General features: G+C 45.2%; 1 protein-coding gene across 2 annotated transcripts in view; it reads left to right on the top strand.

Moving 5' to 3' along the window:
- The first annotated feature begins 286 nt into the window (after positions 1–286).
- Positions 287–22,251, top strand: part of RAB2A (RAB2A, member RAS oncogene family) — an 82,624-nt gene continuing 60,659 nt past the window's right edge. For both annotated transcript variants that reach the window (XM_007059461.4, XM_043539586.1), the window contains exons 1-2: positions 287–4,870; positions 22,172–22,243. In XM_007059461.4, coding sequence (XP_007059523.1) covers positions 4,825–4,870; positions 22,172–22,243 — 118 coding nt within the window. In that variant the 5' untranslated portion in view covers positions 287–4,824. The remainder of the gene's footprint in view (positions 4,871–22,171; positions 22,244–22,251) is intronic.

The raw sequence follows: 22,251 nt of genomic DNA, 5'->3' as shown, positions 1-22,251 counted from the left end.
TCAAGCAGCACCTTCAAGTGCCACCCTTATATGTCCCTGACTCCGCAGGTTGGGTCGAGCAGCACTTCCAAGCTGCCATCCTCCTATTCCACAGGTTCAGCACGTCCCTATCCCCACTTTCACATTACAATTGTTCTGGTAGTAACCCACTTGATGAGCAATCCCCACAGGATTTTTGGGCGCTACAGGGATCTTTAGCTTAAGTAAGAGGAGCATTGCTGCAGAGCAAATGGAGAAGTCAAAAACACAAAAGAGAGAGAGGGAGGGAAGCAACCAGTTTAACCATAAAAGTTATTTATTGCCAGGTAATAACCATACAAGGAGAGTCAAACAAACAAAACAGTTACAATATTAAATCTAGCTTAAATTTGATTACAAAAGTCAGGTTTAGAAAACTATACCTGATCACACAAGTCAGGGTTAAAAAGCTATACCTATAGTAGAAAAAAAAAAAGAGAGAGAGAGAGTTGGGTTCTCATCAGTCCAGGAAGCTTGAACCAGTCAGGGTTGCTAGGTGGTAGTGGTAGCTGAGTCTGGAGTGATCAGTGAGGAGCAGTGATCATGATCAGTCAGGAGCAGATGAAGTCCTAATGGAACTGATGCAGATTTTGGATCCAAACATCAGAACACTTACTTGAGCATGGGTAGGGGTTTTTTGTAGGGATACATCAATGGTTCAAGGGAGAACACTAGATTTGTTTATGGGCAAACTGACAGCTCAAAGGAGTACACCAAAGTTGTTTTATTCAGGCTAGACAATAGGAACTGATCATTCCTGGCTATGGGCGGTGTTCCTTCGAGGGAGCTCAGAATGCAATTAGGCAGCTTTGGTATTTTGCATTAGTAAATTAAAATTAGGACGAAAGGGTGGCCGGAGCCAGGACAGTAGGGAGATCAGTAAAGCAACAGCTAAGAGCTTCAAAAGAAAAATAAATATTAATAACATATAATATATAATTATGTAAATATACATGGCCAATGTAATGTTATAGCAAATAAAAAGTGGAAGTTAAATCAAGAAAGGAGTGTGCATTCCTATTGACCATGCAGTGTATATAATAAAAAGGGTAAAAGAAAGGTAAACAAGACATGCTATTTAATTAAAATCCTATAAGGTTTCCAAAGAGGATCTATGACAGTTTGTGTATTCTTTTTCTGGTGGCAGTGTACTTTAAGAGCAGAAACCAACCCAGCAAATATAAGGAGTAAAGCCCAACCACCAAAATCCTATTCAAAAGTGCCATCTAAATTCTATTTTCTTTTAACAGGTTATTAATTATGAATGATGAAGCTACTTTGAATGGTGCAGTGGTCATTCAAAAAAATAACAAAACCCCCAACCATTGAAAAGTTCTGTTTAACTTCAGGGTAAAATAAATGGTACTAAGAGGGTAAAAACAAAACTATATGATGGAGTGCTATCTAATATAGTATTAATGGTGGTTCAAATGATTACAACTACTATGGTCTTGGGAATATGTTTCTGGGTAATGAACTTAAAAAAGAAAGCATAGAAAGACATGAATATGATGCAAATGAAAGAAATGCTAATATAAATAAGAAAAACAAAAGCAGTGGAATGTAGGCATGGATTGACGTGAGTAATTGGACATGAGTGAGGCCCCATTTGTTGGGAGACAGGACTAAGAGGTAAATAAATCAGCAGTCTCAAAACAGAATGTCTATACTAGCTAGGATAAGGAGGAACACCCAGGGATCCATTTACAATATGTAAGATAACAATGGACAACATAAGTCAGGAATGTAAAGATGAGGTAGAGAGTAAGTCATGCAGCAACAGCGTGTGGACAGAGCATGCTGTACAGGAATTAGTTCCTATAAAGTAACAAAGCCAATCCCAAAGCTTGTGATGCAATGTACAGTAAATACAATGCAATGTGTACATTTGGAGAAAATAAGAGGTTTGCTGTATAATTCTGGATCTGTGGTATACCCTGTATCCATCCCCTACACTGAGCCTGGTCAACTCAAGTGTAGTTTAATTGTATGCCAATAAAGAAACCTGAGTGACGAGAATGGAGTTGAACTGAGTTCTTAGGGAACAGAGTGGAAGAGGTCTCAGGGGAACCCCAACACCATTCAAGGACTCATATCTGTTAATTGGAAAAAACAAGTGAGTTTATGCAAAAGCTGAAGGACTTAAAAGTCATCTCTATTTTCTCATGCTAGGAGATGGCCTAATATCATCAGAACCCAGATACTAGGCTAGAAACACACCCCAAAGCAAGCTACCTTCCTGAAGCAGAAATACAAAGTCTTCCATAAACGACTATAATTCAGTCAGCGTCTTCTGCAGTTGGTACAAGATACCAGATTTATCAAACTGCTTGAGAGCCTCAAACTGACCTTAGAGACAGACACTTTCCTATCCTCCACCTTTGGCAACCATCTTTTTTTCCCCCTTGTGACATGGAATGGAATTACTATGAACCCATGAACCTTGAAAATCACAGAGAAGGACATTGTTATTCACACCATGATGTTCCTTGCTGCCCCTTTTCAAGGATCCCTCTCATGAGCTGATGCTAGGGGATATTTTATCCCTCTGTAATGCTGGCAAGCCAGATGCCAGATCTTGCCTAGGCTGCAGGCATTAAGAACTGACTTGTAGCTGGAGACCAGACCAGGTCACCTGTTATGTTAGTTTTGCTCAAAATAGGTATTAGCCTTATAAGAATGTATTTAGTGTTTAGACTCTATGAAAACTTGTATGTTGCTGCATGTATTAATCTCACTTATAATTCTATATCCCATGTTATAAGGTAATATTTAAGTGTTTGCTCTGAAACTGTAAACCCCCATAGTCAGGAGAGAACCATTACCAAATGTGAAATACTCGTTTGCCACAAGAGGTGTTATCTCCCGCTCAACAAAAGAAGGCCCATAAACATCAGACAAACCATTGTGGAACATCAGAGGACAAAAGATTTTGTTGATTGCTCCCACCCTCCCCCACTATGCCCCATGAAGAAGAGATGTGCACATGAACTCATCCCATCATCTTGAATTCTGGGAGAAGGGAATAAAAATTCCTGACTAGAAGGAACTGCATCTTTTTTGGCTGTTTGAACTCTGAAGGGCTAGAGACTAAACTGAAGCCAGAGATCCCCAGAGTTTGCCTCCTGGGTCTGCCCTGAAAGCCACTTTGAATAGACAGAACACTACAACTCTGTCACTCTTAGGATTTAAATGATAACTCATTTGTGTGTATATGTTTACTTGCTTTAACCTGTAAATAACTCTCTTCTTCCTTTTTCCTTGTTAATAAGCCTTTAGACAGTTTATTACAGGATTTCTACAGGCATTGTCTTTGGTGTAGGATCTAGAGTATCAACTAATCTGGTGCAAGTGACTGGTCTCTTGGGACTGGAAGTAACCTAAATGTGGTGCGATTTTTGGTGTAAATGACCATTTATCACTAAATCCAGTTTGTATGGGTGGCAAGCTAGACAGGAGAGTGTAGGGACTGTCTGTGATGGTAAGATTGTTATAGCGATCCAAGCTTCGTGAAATCCAATTATAAAACACACTACCAGTTTGGGTTGTCTGCCCTGATGTAGGCACTCACAACTGTGAGCACCTCCAGACAGTGTGACACCCTCCTCCACATAAAAGTCGTAGGAAAAATCCAACTGCAAGACCAGGGAAAGGGGTTTGACTCTTTACTTCCTGATAGCAAAATTAAAAAGAACGGCCACTTAGGATACGCCTACACTACGTGTGCTATAGCAGCCCAGCTGCAGCTCCGCCACCCTAACGTAGTCCATTGCTACAGGGCCGGAAGGGGTTGTTCCATCACTGTAGTAAACCCACCCCCATGAGGGGAAAAATTTGCCCATTAACGTAGCTGTGTTTCCAGAAGGGGATCGATCGCCCACCTACATCACACAGGGCACAGAATTTTCACAGCGCAGGTTGATCTAAGTTTCAGGTGTAGACCAGGCCATCGCGCGTAGCCACTCTGGGGCAAGAAGCATCTTTTTGGTCTGTGTTTGGCCAGCGCCTAGCACGGCGGGGTCCTGGCCCCCCCGCACAGTGTCCTAGGCCGCCGCAGCAATACTAACAACATACCACAACGGATCTTAGCCGTCAGACCAAACAGCGACATTCCCGAGCGGGAGGGACACCGACATCCACGGCCCCTTCCCTCCACTCCCGGGAGGGGGCTGCCACGCTCGCCCCCTGCACAGCGAATGGCAGCGCCGGGTATGCCACAGGGCGGTAGGGCACCACAGCCTCGCTCCCGACCCCAGTCACCGGGAGGGCAGGAGGGAGTGGGGGAGGCACAGCCAGACAGGGCACCTGCCTCACTCACGGAGGGCGCCCCCCCCCCGAAGGATTCTCTCTCCCCTCAGGCACTGGGGGGGCAGCCCCACCAGAAGCTTTTCTCTCCGAGCCTCAGGCAGCTGCAGGACTCCTCAGGGGTAGGGCAGGGGTAAGAGCTGCCTGTCACACGGGACCTCCCCAAGCACCGGCTGCCTCAGCACTTCCGGGTCGGCGGGGGCGGGGCGGAGGAGGAGGTCGCCTTGCGTGACGTTGCTGAAGGGTTCGGGCTGCTGCCGCCGCTGCCTGTTATTGTTCCTGCTCTTGCGGGTTGCCGCCTCCGGACGCGGAGCAGCTCGAGAGGGGGGACAGCGCACGGAGCGCTTGAGAAGAGGGGAGAGGGCTCCGTTAGGTGGCTGTTAACGGTTTCGAACTCTCCGCTGCGCGAGCCCTGACAGCGCGGGTGGGGGGAGAGTGCGCGTCACTGAGGAGCGAGAGAGAGAGAGACCGAGAGGCGGCGAGGGCGGGGATTGGGCGGCCATGGCCTACGCGTATCTCTTCAAATATATCATCATTGGGGACACAGGTAAGAGGGCAGGGGAGCGGAGACCTTTACTGCGGAAATGGGGGAGGGTTGCGAGGCGGGGAGAGCGAGAGCGTCCGCGCTAAGCCCGACCCCGGCTGTCCCATTTCCGCAGTGGTGGCGTCGCCGACGTGGTGACTTCCCCCGCCCTGCGCTCGGCAGCGGGCCCCGCCCGACGTGCCTTTGGCCTGTGCTGATCAGCCCCGCACCCGGTTGCCCCAGCCCTGCAAGAGTCCGCGGTCGCAGGCGCTGGGGCCTGCTGCCTCTCCGAGGCGTGTGCAGGGCCTGACTCTGCTCCGGGCCCGGCCCTTCGTGGTGGGGAGGCGGCCCGGCCGGGGTCAGGCCTGGGGCGCTGGAACCCCGAGTGCTAGGGGAGGGAAGGGTGTCACGCCGGAAACATACGACACGGGAGCTGCCTTCCCGGCGGCTCGGGTGTGGCTGATGCTGTTCGGCTCCCAGGGGCCTTGCAGAAGCGTGTGGCAAGGCCCCTGCCCCAACGAGGCTCCATGTGCAAGAGCCATGGCGCTCCAGGGCACTAGCACCCCCCCCCCCCCCATGCAGTGTAACAGCACCTGCCATTTAATCAGGTGTGTTATTTTTTCCGCCTGGCACCAATAAGCACCTAGTCCAACTACTTCAGGGAGCTAAAATGCACCTAAGAATGTAAGAATGGCCACACTGGGTCAGACCAAAGGTCCATCCAGCCCGGTAGCCTGCCAATGCCAGGTGCCCCAGAGGGAGTGAACCGAAGAGGTAATGATCTAGTGATCTCTCTCCTGCCATCCATCTCCAGCCTCTGACAAACAGAGGCTAGGGACACCATGCTTTACCCATCCTGGCTAATAGCCATTAATGGACTTAACCTCCATGAATTTATCCAGTTCTCTTTTAAACCCTGTTATAGTCCTAGCCTTCACAACCTCCTCAGGCAAGGAGTTCCACTGGTTGACTGTGCGCTGAGTGAAGAAGAACTTCCTTTTATTTGTTTTAAACCTGGTACCCATTAATTACATTTAGTGGCCCCTAGTTCTTATATTATGGGAACAAGTACATAACTTCCTTATTCACTTTCTCCACACCACTCATGATTTTATATGCCTCTATCATATCCCCCCGTAATCTCTTTTCCAAGCTGAAAAGTCCTAGCCTCTTTAATCTCTCCTCATATGGGACCCGTTCCAAACCCCTAATCATTTTAGTTCCACCTCTGCTTCTGTCACCAAATGTTCCTATTTATAGACTTCAGATGTTGCCTTATGCCAGATCACCATCTGACTTGGTCCCTTTCTCTTGGTCAGGCACACCCTGGCTCCTTTCCATAGCCCAGTGGCACTGCTGTGGCCAGTGTGGGCTCATCTTGAGCTTTGAGAGGCCTTAATATATGAGGCCGCTCTCCATGTTAGGGCTGAAAACAGCTAGCCATGGGTGTTAATATCAAGCTTCCCAAGTGAATGTGCTTTCCTCCCCAGTGTGGGCAGCGCCTACAGCTAATCAAAATTCCACACAATTATTTGGCATGGTAAGGTATCATATTTTGATTGTGGCTAACTTTAAAAAAAAAAAATCTATGGTGTATCTATCTGGCAAGATTTTCTTTAAGGTATTTTAACAAATGTGTAAGTGCTTTAAAATACCTTACTAAATAAAAAAAGGCATTTAGACCAGGGATTCTCAAACTTCATTGCACAGCAACCCCTGTCTGACCATTAAAATTACTACATGACCCCAGAATGGGGGACTGAAGCCTGAGCCCACCCGATCCTGAGTCTATTTTAACTTTAAATGCTGAATGTGGCACAATATGACAAAGTCTAAGATGGAGGAAAATACCTGTGATAGAAACAAGTTATTAATTTAAAACTATTTATTATAATTTCAGTTTCAGGATTCAGAATTTCTGATGGAAGCTTATAAAGGAGACAAAATCATGGCTAAAATAAATTTACTTTTAAAATGAGGGGTTCCGCTTGTAAAGGAAGGAGAGTCATATTTTTGTAAATGGCTGAAATAGGTGTATTGTGGAAAATCTTTTGAGAGTTTGTGGTGTTTAGACCTCTTGTGAACACTTTAAGAATTCTAGTATGCCATCAAGGAACCGGCTTATCTGCACTAGTGTTTTCATACTGATCCAGAGATTATTTCAGGGATTTCCATGTAGAGTCTTCAGAATTGGATCAGTTGGATGGTGATTCGGCAATTATTTTTCAGTGTGTTGTAAAAAGAAAAATTAAAGGGAGACGTTATTGAACCCTCCCAAAAGACTGAAATTAAGTTGATCTCCATTGCTCATTACTTTGTAACAGAAAGCAGGTTATGCAAGTAGTAACAAAAATGGTATGCAGTTATACCAAAACTGCATGTCTCTGATCTGAATCATGATGCCGAGTGCTTTTATTCACTGAAGTGCAGGTATCATAAGTGCTTTTTTAAAAAAAAAAAAATTGAAATTGTAGCTACAGAAAATTGATTGTAAAGTTGGCACTTTTTACTCAACCGATCTCATTGGTTTGTGTGTTCTCCTTACTCTAGTGACTTCTTCCTTCTGTTAGCTTCAGACAATAACAGTTTTGGTAGAGTGATATGGATTCTGTTCTAGATCATATCTCAGACAGAATTGTTAATGTCCAGTTGCAGAGTTTCTGTTGTGGGTGAGGCACATGCCAAAAATAATATATCTTGGCTTTCAGATCCCAGGTTGTGTTTGAAGGACTGGGAGCTAGGAAAATACAACATATTTATAAAACTGAACAGATTTTATCTGAAATAAGAGAGGGAGCAAGCATGGAACCCTATGATATAATTTTTAGTCATTTTTCAATAGAGATACTTGAAGTATCATTGCTTTGAAACAAAAAGAAAAGAAGTACTTGTGGCACCTTAGAGACTAACAAATTTATTTGATCATAAGCTCTCGTGACCTACAGCTCACTTCATCGGATGCATTCAGTGGAAAATACAGTGCGGAGATTTATATACATAGAGAACATGAAACAATGGGTGTTACCATACACACTGTAAGGAGAGTGATCACTTAAGGTGAGCTATTACCAGCAGGAGAGCGGGGCGGGGAGGGGATTTTTTTGTAGTGATAATCAAGGTGGGCCATTTCCAGCACTTGACAAGAACGTCTGAAGAACCGGGGGGAAGGGGGGAAATAAACACGGGGAAATAGTTTTACTTTGTGTAATGACCCATCCACTCCCAGTCTCTATTCAAGTCTAAGTTAATTGTATCCAGTTTGCAAATTAATTCCAATTCAGCAGTCTCTCATTGGAGTCTGTCTCTGAAGTTTTTTTGTTGAAGAATTGCAACTTTTAGGTCTGTAATCGAGTGACCAAAGAGATTGAAGTGTTCTCCGACTGGTTTTTGAATGTTATAATTCTTGACGTCTGATTTGTGTCCATTGATTCTTTTACGTAGAGACTGTCCAGTTTGACCAATGTACATGGCAGAGGGGCATTGCTGGCACATGATGGCATATATCACATTGGTAGATGTGCAGGTGAACGAGCCTCTGATAGTGTGACTGATGTGATTAGGCCCTATGATGGTGTCCCCTGAATAGATATGTGGACACAGTTGGCAACGGGCTTTGTTGCAATGATAGATTCCTGGGTTAGTGGTTCTGTTGTGTGGTATGTGGTTGCTGGTGAGTATTTGCTTCAGGTTGGGGGGCTGTCTGTAAGCAAGGACTGGCCTGTCTCCCGAGATTTGTGAGAGTGATGGGTCGTCCTTCAGGATAGTTTGTAGATCCTTGATGATGCGTTGGAGGGGTTTTAGTTGGGGGCTGAAGGTGACGGCTAGTGGCGTTCTGTTGTTTTCTTTTTTGGGCCTGTCCTGTAGTAGGTGACTTCTGGTGACTTCTGGCTCTGTCAATCTGTTTCTTCACTTCAGCAGGTGGGTATTGTAGTTGTAAGAATGCTTGATAGAGATCTTGTAGGTGTTTGTCTCTGTCTGAGGGGTTGGAGCAAATGCAGTTGTATCGTAGAGCTTGGCTGTAGACAATGGATCGTGTGGTGTGATCTGGATGAAAGCTGGAGGCATGTAGGTAGGCATAGTGGTCAATAGGTTTCCGGTGTAGGGTGGTGTTGATGTGACGATCACTTACTAGCACCGTAGTGTCCAGGAAGTGGATCTCTTGTGTGGACTGGTCCAGGCTGAGGTTGATGGTGGGATGGAAATTGTTGAAATCATGGTGGAATTCCTCAAGGGCTTCTTTTCCATAGGTCCAGATGATGAAGATGTCATCAGTGTAGCGCAAGTAGAGTAGGGGCATTAGGGGACGAGAGCTGAGGAAACGTTGTTCTAAGTCAGCCATAAAAATGTTGGCATACTGTGGGGCCATGCGGGTACCCATAGCAGTGCCGCTGATTTGAAGGTATGCATTGTCCCCAAATGTGAAATAGTTATGGGTGAGGACAAAGACACAAAATTCAGCCACCAGGTTTGCTGTGACATTATCGGGGATACTGTTCCTGATGGCTTGTAGTCCATCTTTGTGTTGAATGTTGGTGTAGATGGCTTCTACATCCATAGTGGCCAGGATGGTGTTTTCAGGAAGATCACCAATGGATTGTAGTTTCATCAGGAAGTCAGTGGTGTCTCGAAGATAGCTGGGAGTGCTGGTAGCGTAGGGCCTGAGGAGGGAGTCTACATAGCCAGACAATCCTGCTGTCAGGGCGCCAATGCCTGAGATGATGGGGCGCCCAGGATTTCCAGGTTTATGGATCTTGGGTAGCAGATAGAATACCCTAGGTCGCAGTTCCAGGGGTGTGTCTGTGCGGTTTTGTCCTTATGCTTTTTTAGGGAGTTTCTTGAGCAAATGGTGTAGTTTCTTTTGGTAACCCTAGAGGGATCAGAGGGTAATGGCTTGTAGAAAATGGTGTTGGAGAGCTGCCTAGCAGCCTCTTGTTCATATTCCGACTTATTCACAATGACGACAGCACCTCCTTTGTCAGCCTTTTTGATTACGAAGTCAAAGTTGTTTCTGAGGCTCTGGGTGGCATTGTGTTCTGCATGGCTGAGGTTATGGGGCAAGTGATGCTGCTTTTCCACAGTTTCAGACCGTGAACGTCGGTGGAAGCACTCTATGTAGAAGTCCAGTCTGTGGTTTCGACCTTCAGGAGGAGTCCACCCAGATTCCTTTTTTTTGTAGTCTTGGTAGGAAGGTCTCTGTGGGTTATTATGTTGTTCAGAGGTGTGTTGGAAATATTCCTTGAGTCGGAGACGTTGAACCCCTCAGACAGAGACAAACACCTACAAGATCTCTATCAAGCATCCTTCAACTACATACAATACCCATCTGCTGAAGCAAAGAAACAGATTGACAGAACCAGAAGAGTACCCAGAAGTCACCTATTACAGGACAGGCCCAAAAAAGAAACTAACAGAACGCCACTAGCCATCACCTTCAGCCCCCAACTAAAACCTCGCCAACGCATCATCAGGGATCTACAACCCTATCCTGAAGGACGACCCATCACTCTCGCAGATCTCGGGAGACAGGCCAGTCCTTGCTTACAGACAGCCCCGCAACCTGAAGCAAATACTCACCAGCAACCACACACCACACCACAGAACCACTAACCCAGGAACCTATCATTGCAACAAAGCCCGTTGCCAACTGTGTCCACATATCTATTCGGGGGACACCATCATAGGGCCTAATCACATCAGCCACACTATCAGAGGCTCGTTCACCTGCACATCTACCAATGTGATATATGCCATCATGTGCCAAGCAATGCTCCTCTGCCACGTACATTGGTCAAACTGGACAGTCTCTACGTAAAAGAATCAATGGACACAAATCAGACGTCAAGAATTATAACATTCAAAAACCAGTCGGAGAACACTTCAATCTCTTTGGTCACTCGATTACAGACCTAAAAGTTGCAATTCTTCAACAAAAAAACTTCAGAGACAGACTCCAACGAGAGACTGCTGAATTGGAATTAATTTGCAAACTGGATACAATTAACTTAGACTTGAATAGAGACTGGGAGTGGATGGGTCATTACACAAAGTAAACCAATTCCCCCCCCCCCCCCCCCATTCCTCAGACATTCTTGTCAAGTGCTGGAAATGGCTCACCTTGATTATCACTACAAAAAATCCCCCCCGCCCGCCCCCGCTCTCCTGCTGGTAATAGCTCACCTTAAGTGATCACTCTCCTTACAGTGTGTATGGTAACACCCATTGTTTCATGTTCTCTATGTATATAAATCTCCCCACTGTATTTTCCACTGAATGCATCTGATGAAGTGAGCTGTTGCTCACGAAAGCTTATGCTCAAATAAATTTGTTAGTCTCTAAGGTGCCACAAGTCCTCCTTTTCTTTTTGCGAATACAGACTAACACGGCTGCTACTCTGAAACCTGCTTCTAAACAGCAATTACTAGAGGAAATAGGCCTCTATTTTATAGCATTCTAGAATTACTTGGATTCAGTTTTCAAAGACATTGAATTAGCTAGCAGTAGTGGCTTCCCGAAGCAGGTAGTAAAAGTTTAAGGTAAAATAAAAATATTGTGTTTCTATATTAATGGATAACTAAGCGCTCTGTATCAGATCATTTCAGTCAGACTTTTAAACTGGCAGGTGGTTATTAAACAGTGTTCTGTTTCAGTTGTTTCACATTTGAATCTGTAACAGAGGACGCATCAAACATAAACTAGTTTCTCTGCAGCTCTATGTCAATGCATGAGGGGCCTGATGCATTTAAAAAAAAAAAAACTATTGAACAGCTCCTTTTAAACTGCACATACTAAATCAGACCCGATTAAGATGAAGGAAGTCCTTTTAAGTTTACATGTAACACAGGCATCAAGTTCCTAATGTAGAAAGGTTATTTTCCTGATGGCAGTGACTTCATCTTACAGTGTATAAACGTAGTGTTGTAGTGATTGATCATCTTACAGTAACCTTTTCAAGGTTCTGTGGATACATCATGAATTCCTTCCAAATGTGGTGATGGTGTCCCATCTTATAGAGTCATTCATCCTGGAAAGGTACTTCTCCCCTCCCCCACCATAAACTTGAAGGTCCCTTCACTTTTATCAATAGGTTTATTGAAATTCCGGAGTCCACCCATCTTTTTAACATCAAATACAAAAAATAGTTCTCTTGGTAACATGAAATCCTATCTGTAAACAATCTGCTGATTGTATCTTTCTCTTGCAGCCTGACAGTCTTGAAACTTGAGCATCATGTCAAGTCTCATTCCATTTGGGGCTGTGAGAGGTTATGCTACCTTTCTGGGTTCTAGACAGGTGACCAGGTTAGAAAGTGTTGGGGTCTCCTGGTTTCTATGCAAGGAAGCAAGAGTTAGCTAGCAGGATCATGCAATACCTAGAGCACATTAACCTCACAGAAAGCCAGCCTGGAGCACAGGAGAGGAAGTGCAAGCTAATAAGGAGCTTCGGAGTATGGGTTTCTCCGGTTATGTCTGCAGTACAGAACCCATACTGGCATAGCTGTGCATGTGTAGCTCCTTAGTAAAGACATGGCGTATGCCAACAGGAGTTTTCTGTTGGTGTAGAAATGTCATCAACCTCCCTGAATGACGGTTGCTACGCTGACAGAAGTCCTTCCATCAACATGATTGCGTCTACACTAGAGGTTTTGTCGGCATACCTATGTTGGTCCGGGGTGTTGTTTTTTCACACCTCTGACAGACGTAGCTGCTGACATAACTTTTAAGTGTAGACCAAGCCTCAGCAGCTGGACTGGAAATCTACTTTTCATGAAGATAACACTACTAATCTGGTTTTGTTTAAAGGCAGTTAAGGGTTTTTTTATAAACTATTTTGTTTGGTAGTCTTTGAAAGTTTTGTTTTCTCTCTTTCTAGAAGAGGCAATACAAAGACTGCTGCCTGATTAAATACTTTTTACTTGTTCCGAAGAAGAAAACAAATGCGCTGAAACAACATTTCAGGTTACACATACTGTGGGACAGAGACCAAGAGAAGCAGAGACTGAGGAGGAGGAAGTAGTTGTAGGCAGGCAGGAGAATTTAGGGAACAAATCAAGACTGTTGCCTTGAATTCAGGGTCTGACACTAGAACTGCAAGCTATAAGGTTAGTTGGAATTTCCTTCTGCCCTCACTATTGAGGGACTAGTGGAAGAACATGATTGAATATGCTTCAGCTGCCAGCCTCAAGTCTGTTGTTCAATAGATTTCAGAGATGCCAAATGGTAAACTCTTAGTATGTAACCAAGCATTATTGTTTAGATTTGGTTTATAAACGAGTTCAGGTTTACTTTCTTTCTTGGCAAGGTGTGTCCAAACTATTGGTCTCTGTCTTGAATTAAGCAGGCACTCAGGATATCTCAAATGTTCACACCCCTTCAGGGTGTGTCTTAACCAAATATGTATAACAACATTAAAAGAATGTTATGGCAACAAAGTGAAGAGCACACCAATTAGGAAATAACAGAGTTAAGGCCTGTGCACTTTTAAATCTGCCCCTTTGTTTTTATGTATTATGATAGTAATTTATTACAAGATCACATACTATTTTTTTCCCCAGAACCTCTGCCTCATTTCACATACAAAATAACACTGCTGAATGAATGAGACAGCTGTTTCAAACATTGCAGGGCCATATAGTTTGCTGCCTCACAAACACTAATGAATCTATCCTCACGACACCCCTGTGAGGTCATAAAATGCAATCATCATTTTAGAGATGCTTAACTGAGGTACAGGAAAATTGACTCCCAAGTTGCATGGGGAGTCTGTTGCAGCGGCAGGGATAGAACATGATTTTTCTGGTTTCCAGTCTAGCATATCATCCCTGGATTGTTCTCAACCTCTAGTATCCAAAATACAACTGCAACAAAAGCGGTAGGCATGCTCTGCATCTTGGAACAATTCACTATATAGCTCTGCCTAATTCTTGGTCTAATATGATTATGTAATTAAAGATTGTGTCATTGTGTATACATACAAGAGGGCATAGTTAAGTTTGGGTAGGCCATCTTATCTTTGTTATGTCCTGACTTTTGAGTGCTTCATTTTGCAAACTCAATGTTCATTTGAGTTCTTTGGGTATAAAATTTTGTGGGGTTTACCATATCTAGCTGTGCAGTTAATAAGGCAAAAGACTTTATCTTGATTCATGCACACCTTTCTGCACTAGTTCTCATTTGAGATCTGTCTTCCTCCCTCTATATCTTCATTCAAATTTGCTTAAACAATATTTGCATAGAATGTTGACAAACCACTAGGAGGTGTATTATAAAATCTAGTGCAGTGGTGGGCAACCTGCGACCCATCAGGGTAATCTCATTGCGGGCCGCGAGACGTTTTGCTAACATTGACCGTCCGCAGGCATGTTTCCCCACAGTTCCGAGCATCCCTGCAGCCCACCCCTTCCCGCAGCTCCCATTGGCCGGGAACGGCGAACCGTGGCCACTGGGAGCTGCAGAGGGTCATGCCTGTGGACGGGCAACGTCAGCAAAATGTCTTGCAGCCGGCAATGAGATTACCCTGATGGGCCGCAGGTTGCCCACCACTGATCTAGTACCATTGATCTAGTGAGTATGTGTAACATCCTTCTTAGAAACCTTTATGATTTTCAAAAATCACAATTTACTTTTCCCAGACTACAGAAAGGCATATATGCCCCATAGACAGTCTTATACAAATTCAAATTGCCAAGTCACTATAGCTGTCATCCTCCCTCCCCACCCCCTGCACAAAAAAACCAAAGTAGCAAATACTTGATAACTTGGAAAGGTATATTTTTACTCCACTTTTGTTCAAACTTTGATTTTTTTTAAAGTTATAAGCAGTTGAAAATGTAAGTGATCCCTCAGAATAGAAATGCTTGTGCAACTTTAATTATATGTGTCACTGACTATTAGAAAGGCGAATAATGAGAGGAAGAACTGTCTTGTAGTTAAGACTCTGGACTGGGACTCAGGAGATGTGTGTTCAGTTCCTGGCTTTGCTACAGACTCATTGTGTGACCTTGGATAAGTCATTCATATCTCTGTGTCTGTTTCCTATCTATAAAGATACTATGTTCCCCATCTTTTGTCTGTCTTGTCCATCTATGGCAGGGATTGGCAACCTTTGGCACGTGGCGGGTCAGGGAAATCCGCTGGCGGTCCGGGACAGTTTGTTTACCTGCACCGTCCACAGGTTCAGCTGATTGCAGCTCCCACTGGCCGCGGGGGTTCGCCGTTCCAGGCCAATGGGGGCTGCAGGGTGCGGCGTGGACCAAGGGATGTGCTGGCTGCCTCTTCCTGCAGCCACCATTGGCCTGGAATGGCGAACCGTGGCCAGTGGGAGCTGTGATCGGCCAAACCTGTGGACGGTGCAAGTAAACCATCCCGGCCTGCCAGCAGATTTCCCTGATGGGCCACTTGCCAAAGGTTGCTGATCCCTAATCTATGGGGTAGCAACTGTTTTTTACTCTGCGTCTGAATAGTGCCTGGCATAATGAGGCCTGATCTAAGCTGGGGCATCTAGGCATTACTGTAGCAAAGTAATTATTAACATAGTGTACACTTTAATCTTGAAGATGAGGAATCCACTGAGATTGGTTTCTTTTCTTGACAGAAGAGAATTACTTGTATATCTTTACAGAAGAAATGCTTCATCTCAGTGGATTTCCACTTGTCCAGTGTCCTTTCCATAGGCTTGATGGTATTGTTACTCCTGGGGGAATTCTGCACCACTGTGCACATGCAGGACACCCCCGCTCCCTTAAATTCTCTTTGCTTCCCTGCAGAAAAATGGTTTCTGTGGGGAAGCAAAGAGAAGCTGCACCAGTGCTCATTCACCCCTTCTGGGCAGCACAGGCAGGGGAGAGGTAAGTCACCCTGGGGGAGGGAATGGAAGGAAGGAGGGTCTGGGGATGCCCAGCTGACCAGGGATATTAGTCCCAGCTGTGGGGAGATGGGAGGAGGACGACGAGGGAAATGGAGTTCCCTCTCCCCTGCACAGAGCAGGCGGGGCTGGGTCATATCAACCCCCAAAAACCTCTGCCAGCTGCAGGAAACTCTGCATTGGTGGGGATTTGTCAGGGGGATCTGAGTGCAAGGGGTGACGCTCGTGGGGTGGGGGTTTCGGGTGCAGGGGGAGAGACTTGGTGGGGGGGGGAAATCCAGATGCACGGGTTGGGCAGACAGCGCGAGCAGTTCCCCTACATTGACCCCTTCCCCCACTTCCTTACCCTATTGCGCCTCAACTACGGAAGGAGGGGTCACTGTACGGGGAGCTGCTCCTCCTGTCCACCCAACCCCCATGCATCTGGATATCTCCCTCTGCACCCAGCGCCTCCTGCCGAGCCTCACCTCCCCCTGCAACCAGAATCCCCCTGCCGAGCCTCACCCCTGCATCAGGAGCCTTTGACCCCCCCAGAACCCCACCTCACCCCTGGCATTGGGAGTCCCCCATCCCACTTAGTCCCAACCAGCTGCACCCTGAGCCCCCCACCCCCTGCTGAGCCCTAACCACCTTCATCTGGACTTCCCTGCAGGGGCCCATTCTCCCTGCACCCAGAACAACCCAAGAAGCCCTTGTGCATCCAGATCCCCCTGGACACGCCCCCCCCCCCCCCCCCCCCCCCGAGCTGCGTGCACCCATGTTGCACTACACAGAACCCTGATACTTTTGAGGGAATTCTGTACCAAAAATACCATATCATACCACTGTCCAGGAAGGGCGAACTACAGCCACTGGGAGCTGTGGGCAGCCGTGCCTGTGGACAGTCAATGTAAACAAACAGTCTTGTGGCCACTGCAGGTTGCCCACCACTGATATACATCATAAACAAAAAAGGACAGACACCTGAAAGGCTGTTTTTTTAAGTGTGTTCTGCTTGTTTTACATTGTAAATTTAGGTACAGTGTAGTCTAAAATTCTCTGACAGGAGAGCTAGTCAGATGTCTCCACAAGAGCCAAGAGTGGAAACTGAGCAGTTGAGGGAAAGAGATTTTTAGTCAGACTTTAACATTTTTTAAATTTTTTTTTAACACCTACTTGATTGAGTGACTAATATGGTAAAAAAGGAAGTCTTGGCTGAAGATTCAGCACACTTGCCCTTTTAGTTGAGGTGGCAGAACAAATGATGTCTCCAAGTCTTCCATCAAAACAAGTAGGGCCCCCTCCTCCCACCAACCTTCCATGTTGTCTTTATACTTCAAAGAAACATGTGGAGTGGGGGGAGGATTCATCACCTCTAAAATTTCCTATAATTAAAATGGAATGACTATGTTGAAAACTTACTTACTTTTCATTATTTATGCTGTTGGTGATTTGCCTTTCTATCAGTTTGACAATAAAAACACACACTAGTTAGTTTCACTTTCTTGTCTTCATGGGATAGATTAATGCTACAATGTTTAGCTTGCATTCAAAACATGGCATTCTGATATTTTCTGTCTTAGTTTCTCTTTCCTAATGGTTCCTAACATAGTTTTTTTGACTGCTGCTGGACATTGAGCAGATGTTCTCAGAGAACTATCCATGATGACGCCAAGATCTTTTTAGAACCCATCATTTTTGTATGTAGAGTTTGGATTGTTTTCCAACGTGCACTACTTTGCACTTATCAACACTGAATTTCATCTGCCATTTTGTTGTCCAGTCACCCAGTTTTGTGAGATCCCTTTGTAATTCTTTGCAGTCAGCTTTGGACTTAATGATCTTGCATAAGTTAGTGTCATCTGCGCTGTTTACTCTTTTTCCAGATCATTTATGAACATGTTGAACGGTACTGGTCCCAGTGCAGATCCTATTTATCACTTTCTAGTTTGAAAACTGACCATTTGTTCCTACCCTCTCTTTCCTATCTTTTAACCAGATACTGATGCATGAGAGGATCTTCTGTCTTGTCCCATGACTGCTTACTTTGCTTAAGAGCTTTTGGTGTGGGACCTTATGACAGGCTTTCTGAAAGTCCAGGTACATTATATCAGCTGAATCACACTTGTCCACATGCTTGTTGACACTCTCAAAGAACTCTAATAGATTGGTGAGGCATGATTTCCCTTTACAAGAGCCATGTTAACTCTTCCCCAACATATCATGTTCATCTGTGTGTTGTTCTGTACTACAGTTTCAGCTAATTTGCCTGATGCTAAAGTTAGGCTTACTGGCCTGTAATTGCCAGAATTACCTCTGGAGCCTTTTTAAAAAACGGAGTTACATTAGTTATCTGCCTGTCATCTGGTACGGGGCTGATTTAAGCAATAGGTTACATACTGTAGTTAGTAGTTCTGTGATTTCATATTTGAGTTTCTTCAGAACTCTTGAGTGAATCCTGTCTGGTCCTGGTGACTCATCACTGTTTGTTTAATCATTTTGTTCCAAAATTTCCTGTATTGACACCTCAATTTGGGACAGTTCCTCAGGATTGTCACCTAAAAAGAATGGTTCATGTATGTGGGGATCTCCCTCGCATCCTCTGCAATGAAGACCGATGCAAAGATTTCATTTAGCTTCTCAATGGCCTTGTCTTCCTTAAGTTTTCTGTTAGCACCTTTATTGTCTAGTGCCCCAACTGATTGTTTGGCAGGCTTCCTGCTTCTGGTGTACTTTAAAAAAAAAAACAACAACAAAAAAAAAACCTGTTAGTTTTTGTGTTTTTTGGTATTTGCTCTTCAAATTTTTTTGACCTGCCTAATTATACTTCTATGCTTGACTTGCCAGAGTGTGGTCCTTTCTATTTTTCTCAGTAGTATATGACTTCCAATTTTTAAAGGATGCCTTTTTGCCTTAACCGCCTTGTTTACTCTGCTGTTTACCTATGATTGCATTTTTTTTTTTGTTCCTCTTACTGTTTTTTTTTTTTGTTTTTTTTTGTTTTTTTTAATTTTGGGGTATGTGTTTAGTTTGAGCCTATACTATGGTGTTTTTAAATAGTTTCCTTGCAGGCATTTCACCCTTGTGACTGTTTGTTGATGTGATTTTTGACAGTTTCACTGCTGTTCACAAGGTTTTGAATAGCAAGAGTGGAACTAACCAGAGTTTTGTTAGGGCATGTCTACACTGGCAAAGTTACAGCGACGGCAGTTACAGCGCTGCTTAGAGAGCACAGAAGGAAAACCACTGTTGTACATTCACACTGACAACTACCTGCTCAATAGCGTGTTCGCACTTCCGGCACCTGCAGCGCTATTTGGAGTGGTGTACTCTGGGCACTTATCCCACAGAGCCCCTTTTTCTCTTTTGCAGCTAAGAGTTGTGGGAAGGCGGAGGGGGTCGCATAGCATCCTGGGTCCTGTCCCAATGCCCTGTGATGCATTGCTTCCCATCCCAACAATCCCTGTGCTTCCATCTGCATTTGGCACGATCTTTCAGCAGTTTGTGTACTGTGCGCCCTGCCTCTTTCGGGCTGCAGGAATGGGTCCTGAGCTGTTGACCAGTATGCTGCTCGCTCTGAGCAACACGTCACGAGTGGCAGTGGAGTTATTCCTTAAACTACAAAGGCAAGAGGAGTGCGATATTGATCTTGCCATACGTAGCAGCTACGACATGAGATTGCTTGTGGCATTCCCAGAGGTGCTGACCACAGTGAAACGCCACTTTTGGGCTCGGGAAACAAGCACTGAGTGGTAGGATCACATTGTGATACACGTCTGGGATGACGAGCAATGGCTGCAGAACTTTTGCATGAGGAAAGCCACATTCATGGGACTGTGATGAGCTCGCCCCAGCCCTGTGGCGCTAGGACACAAGAATGAGAGCTGCCCTGTCGCTGGAGAAGCACGTGGCGATTGCACTGTGGAAGCTGGCTACTCCACACTGCTACCGATAGGTCACTAACCAGTTCAGAGTGGGAAAGTTGACCATTGAAGTTGTGTTGATGGAAGTGTGCAGGGCCATTAATCCCATCCTGCTCCGAAAGACCGTGACTTAGGGCAGCATGCATGACGTGGATGGCTTTGCACAAATGGGCTTCCCTAATGCCTAGGGGCAATAGATAGCGATTCCAATTCTGCCACCAGACCACCTAGCCACGAGTACATTAATGGCAAAGGGTATTTCTCAATGTTTCTCCAGGCACTTGTGGATCACCGTGGGCATTTCACAGACATTAACGCAGGCTGGTCTAGAAAGGTGCATGATGTACGCATCTTTTAGAACACTGACCTGTTCAAGAAGCTGCAAGCAGGGACTTTCTTCGCTGACCAGGAGATCACTGTAGGGGAAGTCAAAATGCCCATTGTGATCCTGGGAGACACCGCCTACCCCTTAATGCCATGGCTCATGAAGCCATACATGGGGCAACTTGAGAGCAGCAAGGAGCGGTTCAACAACAGGCTGAGCAAGTGCAGAATGACTGTTGAGTGTGCATTTGGCTGTTTAAAAGTCCACTGGCAGTGCCTCTATGGGAAGCTGGACATGGCTGATGACAATATTCCTATGCTTACCGCTGGGTGCTATACACACCGTAATACTTGTGAAGGGACGGGTGAAAGCTTCACTCAGGGCTGAACCGCAGAGGCTCAGTGCCTGGAGGCTGAGTTTGAACAGCTAGAGACCAGGGCTATTAGAGGGCAAAGCGTGGAGCCGTAAGGATCAGGGATGCCTTGATGCAGCAATTTGAAGCTGAAAGCCACTGATATTTGTTGCTGTGTTCGGGATTGCAGTGCTTGTAATTCTAGGAGGTGATTGGTACATATGATGCAAGAAGGGGGCTTGACATTATTGTATGTTGCTTTGCAGTGCTCTTTTTGCTTTCACTTAATAGAATAAAGATTGCTTTGAGACCAACACAAATCTTTTATTAAAAGACAATAACCGAAGGAGAGAGTCACACGAAAATATTCTTCAGCAGGGAGGGGGACGGGGTGGGGGAAGGGAAGGTCTCAAGAGGAGGAGGGGTCCCGGGATGGCTACAGATCGTACCCAACTTTCTCCTTTGGAGTACAGCAGCAGGTACTGTACTTCAGCAGGGCCAAACTGCAGCGGGATGGGTGTTGAGTGTAGTGCGAGTCCACAGTGCTGGACTGTGAGGAGGGAGGAGTGGAATGCTGTGGGTAGAGAGTGGAGCCAGGAGGTTGATAAGTGTGTTGGCAGTGTGTTGAGGATGCATGGGAAAGAGTTCTGCGGCTGCAGGGGAGGGCGGGCGCGAAGCTGCTATGTTTGAAGAGCTAGTATCTCCTGGAGCCTGTCCACTTGGCGCTCCATAACATTTAAGAGCCGCTCTGTGGCTTCTTTCTGGTGTGCTGCGTTCTCCTTTCGGTCCCTCTTCTTGTTGTCCCGCCACTTCTTCAATTCCTTTTTCTTGGCAGCGGAGTGCATCATAACCTCACGGAGAAAGTCCTCCTTAGTCCTCCTTTCTAATTCTGCGCAGCTGTTCTGCCGCCAATAACAAAGAGGGAGGCTAGACTCCTAAGGTCATCTCTGTGAAGTTTAAATGCAACCTTTTACAGAAGCAGTATTGTTTGCAACACAGACAACACTGATTCAGTGCTTTAAAACACAGCCAGTACTCACACTTGTCACTAACTGGCTGACCGCGGGAAAGCACACATGAGCCACAAGACCCACAAAATGGTGAGTAGTTGCAGGGGCAGGGTAAATTACTCTTCCCATACCCTGCTGTACACTGTGCACGTAGCTCTTGGGGAGAACCAGCACTGTAGGGGGGGGCCTGATAATCATTCCTGTCCCCACACTTTCCACAGGGGGTGATCATTATGGAAGATATCTCGCTAATGAGGGTGAGCAGTGAATCAGGGGAGGGTCTTCCCCAAGCCTGCGGCTTCCGCCTGGTGCCTGTGTGGCTCACCTGTGTGTACCAATTCTCTTCTCTCTCTATCCCCCCTTCTCTCTCTAACCCCCTTGGAGTTCCTGGTGCGCTCTGCTTTTTCTCTGTTTGGTAGGTTGATGATCAGATTATTCTGGCCACATTTTTAAAGGTAGCAGGCATGTATCTGGCAGTGTGTAAGCAGCATGAAGGAAGGGATATGGAAGAGAGAAAGGTAAAAGTACAAGTGGAAGTGATAGAGAAACTGTTTGTTGGGTACTGAGAGGAAAAAGTGCCATTCGCATTAGAGTGAGAGAATGAAAGATAAAGTGTATTATTTTAACTGTTAATCTTCGAATTGTGGTTGTCACTTTCCAGACACTTGTGAAATTGTCTTAAAATATGTAAGACAAGGATATAATAATATAATATGACAAGGATAAACAAATGTCAGGGCCTGTATATCAAAATGGGTCTAATGATAAATTGTCTAATGATATATATTGTTTTAGATGTGTTATAAATTAGGTTTTAATTGCTGCAGCTTAAGTAGAGTTTTTGAATTTGCTTGAAGAAAATATTCTCTCTTTCAGGTGTTGGGAAATCATGTTTATTGTTACAGTTTACAGACAAGAGGTTTCAACCAGTGCATGACCTTACTATTGGTAAGTTC

This window comes from Chelonia mydas, chromosome 2, assembly GCF_015237465.2.
Source record: "Chelonia mydas isolate rCheMyd1 chromosome 2, rCheMyd1.pri.v2, whole genome shotgun sequence".
NCBI classification, from domain to species: domain Eukaryota; kingdom Metazoa; phylum Chordata; order Testudines; family Cheloniidae; genus Chelonia; species Chelonia mydas.
The sequence above is the reverse complement of the archived record's forward strand: the minus strand, read 5'-3'. Positions and strand labels throughout refer to the sequence as shown.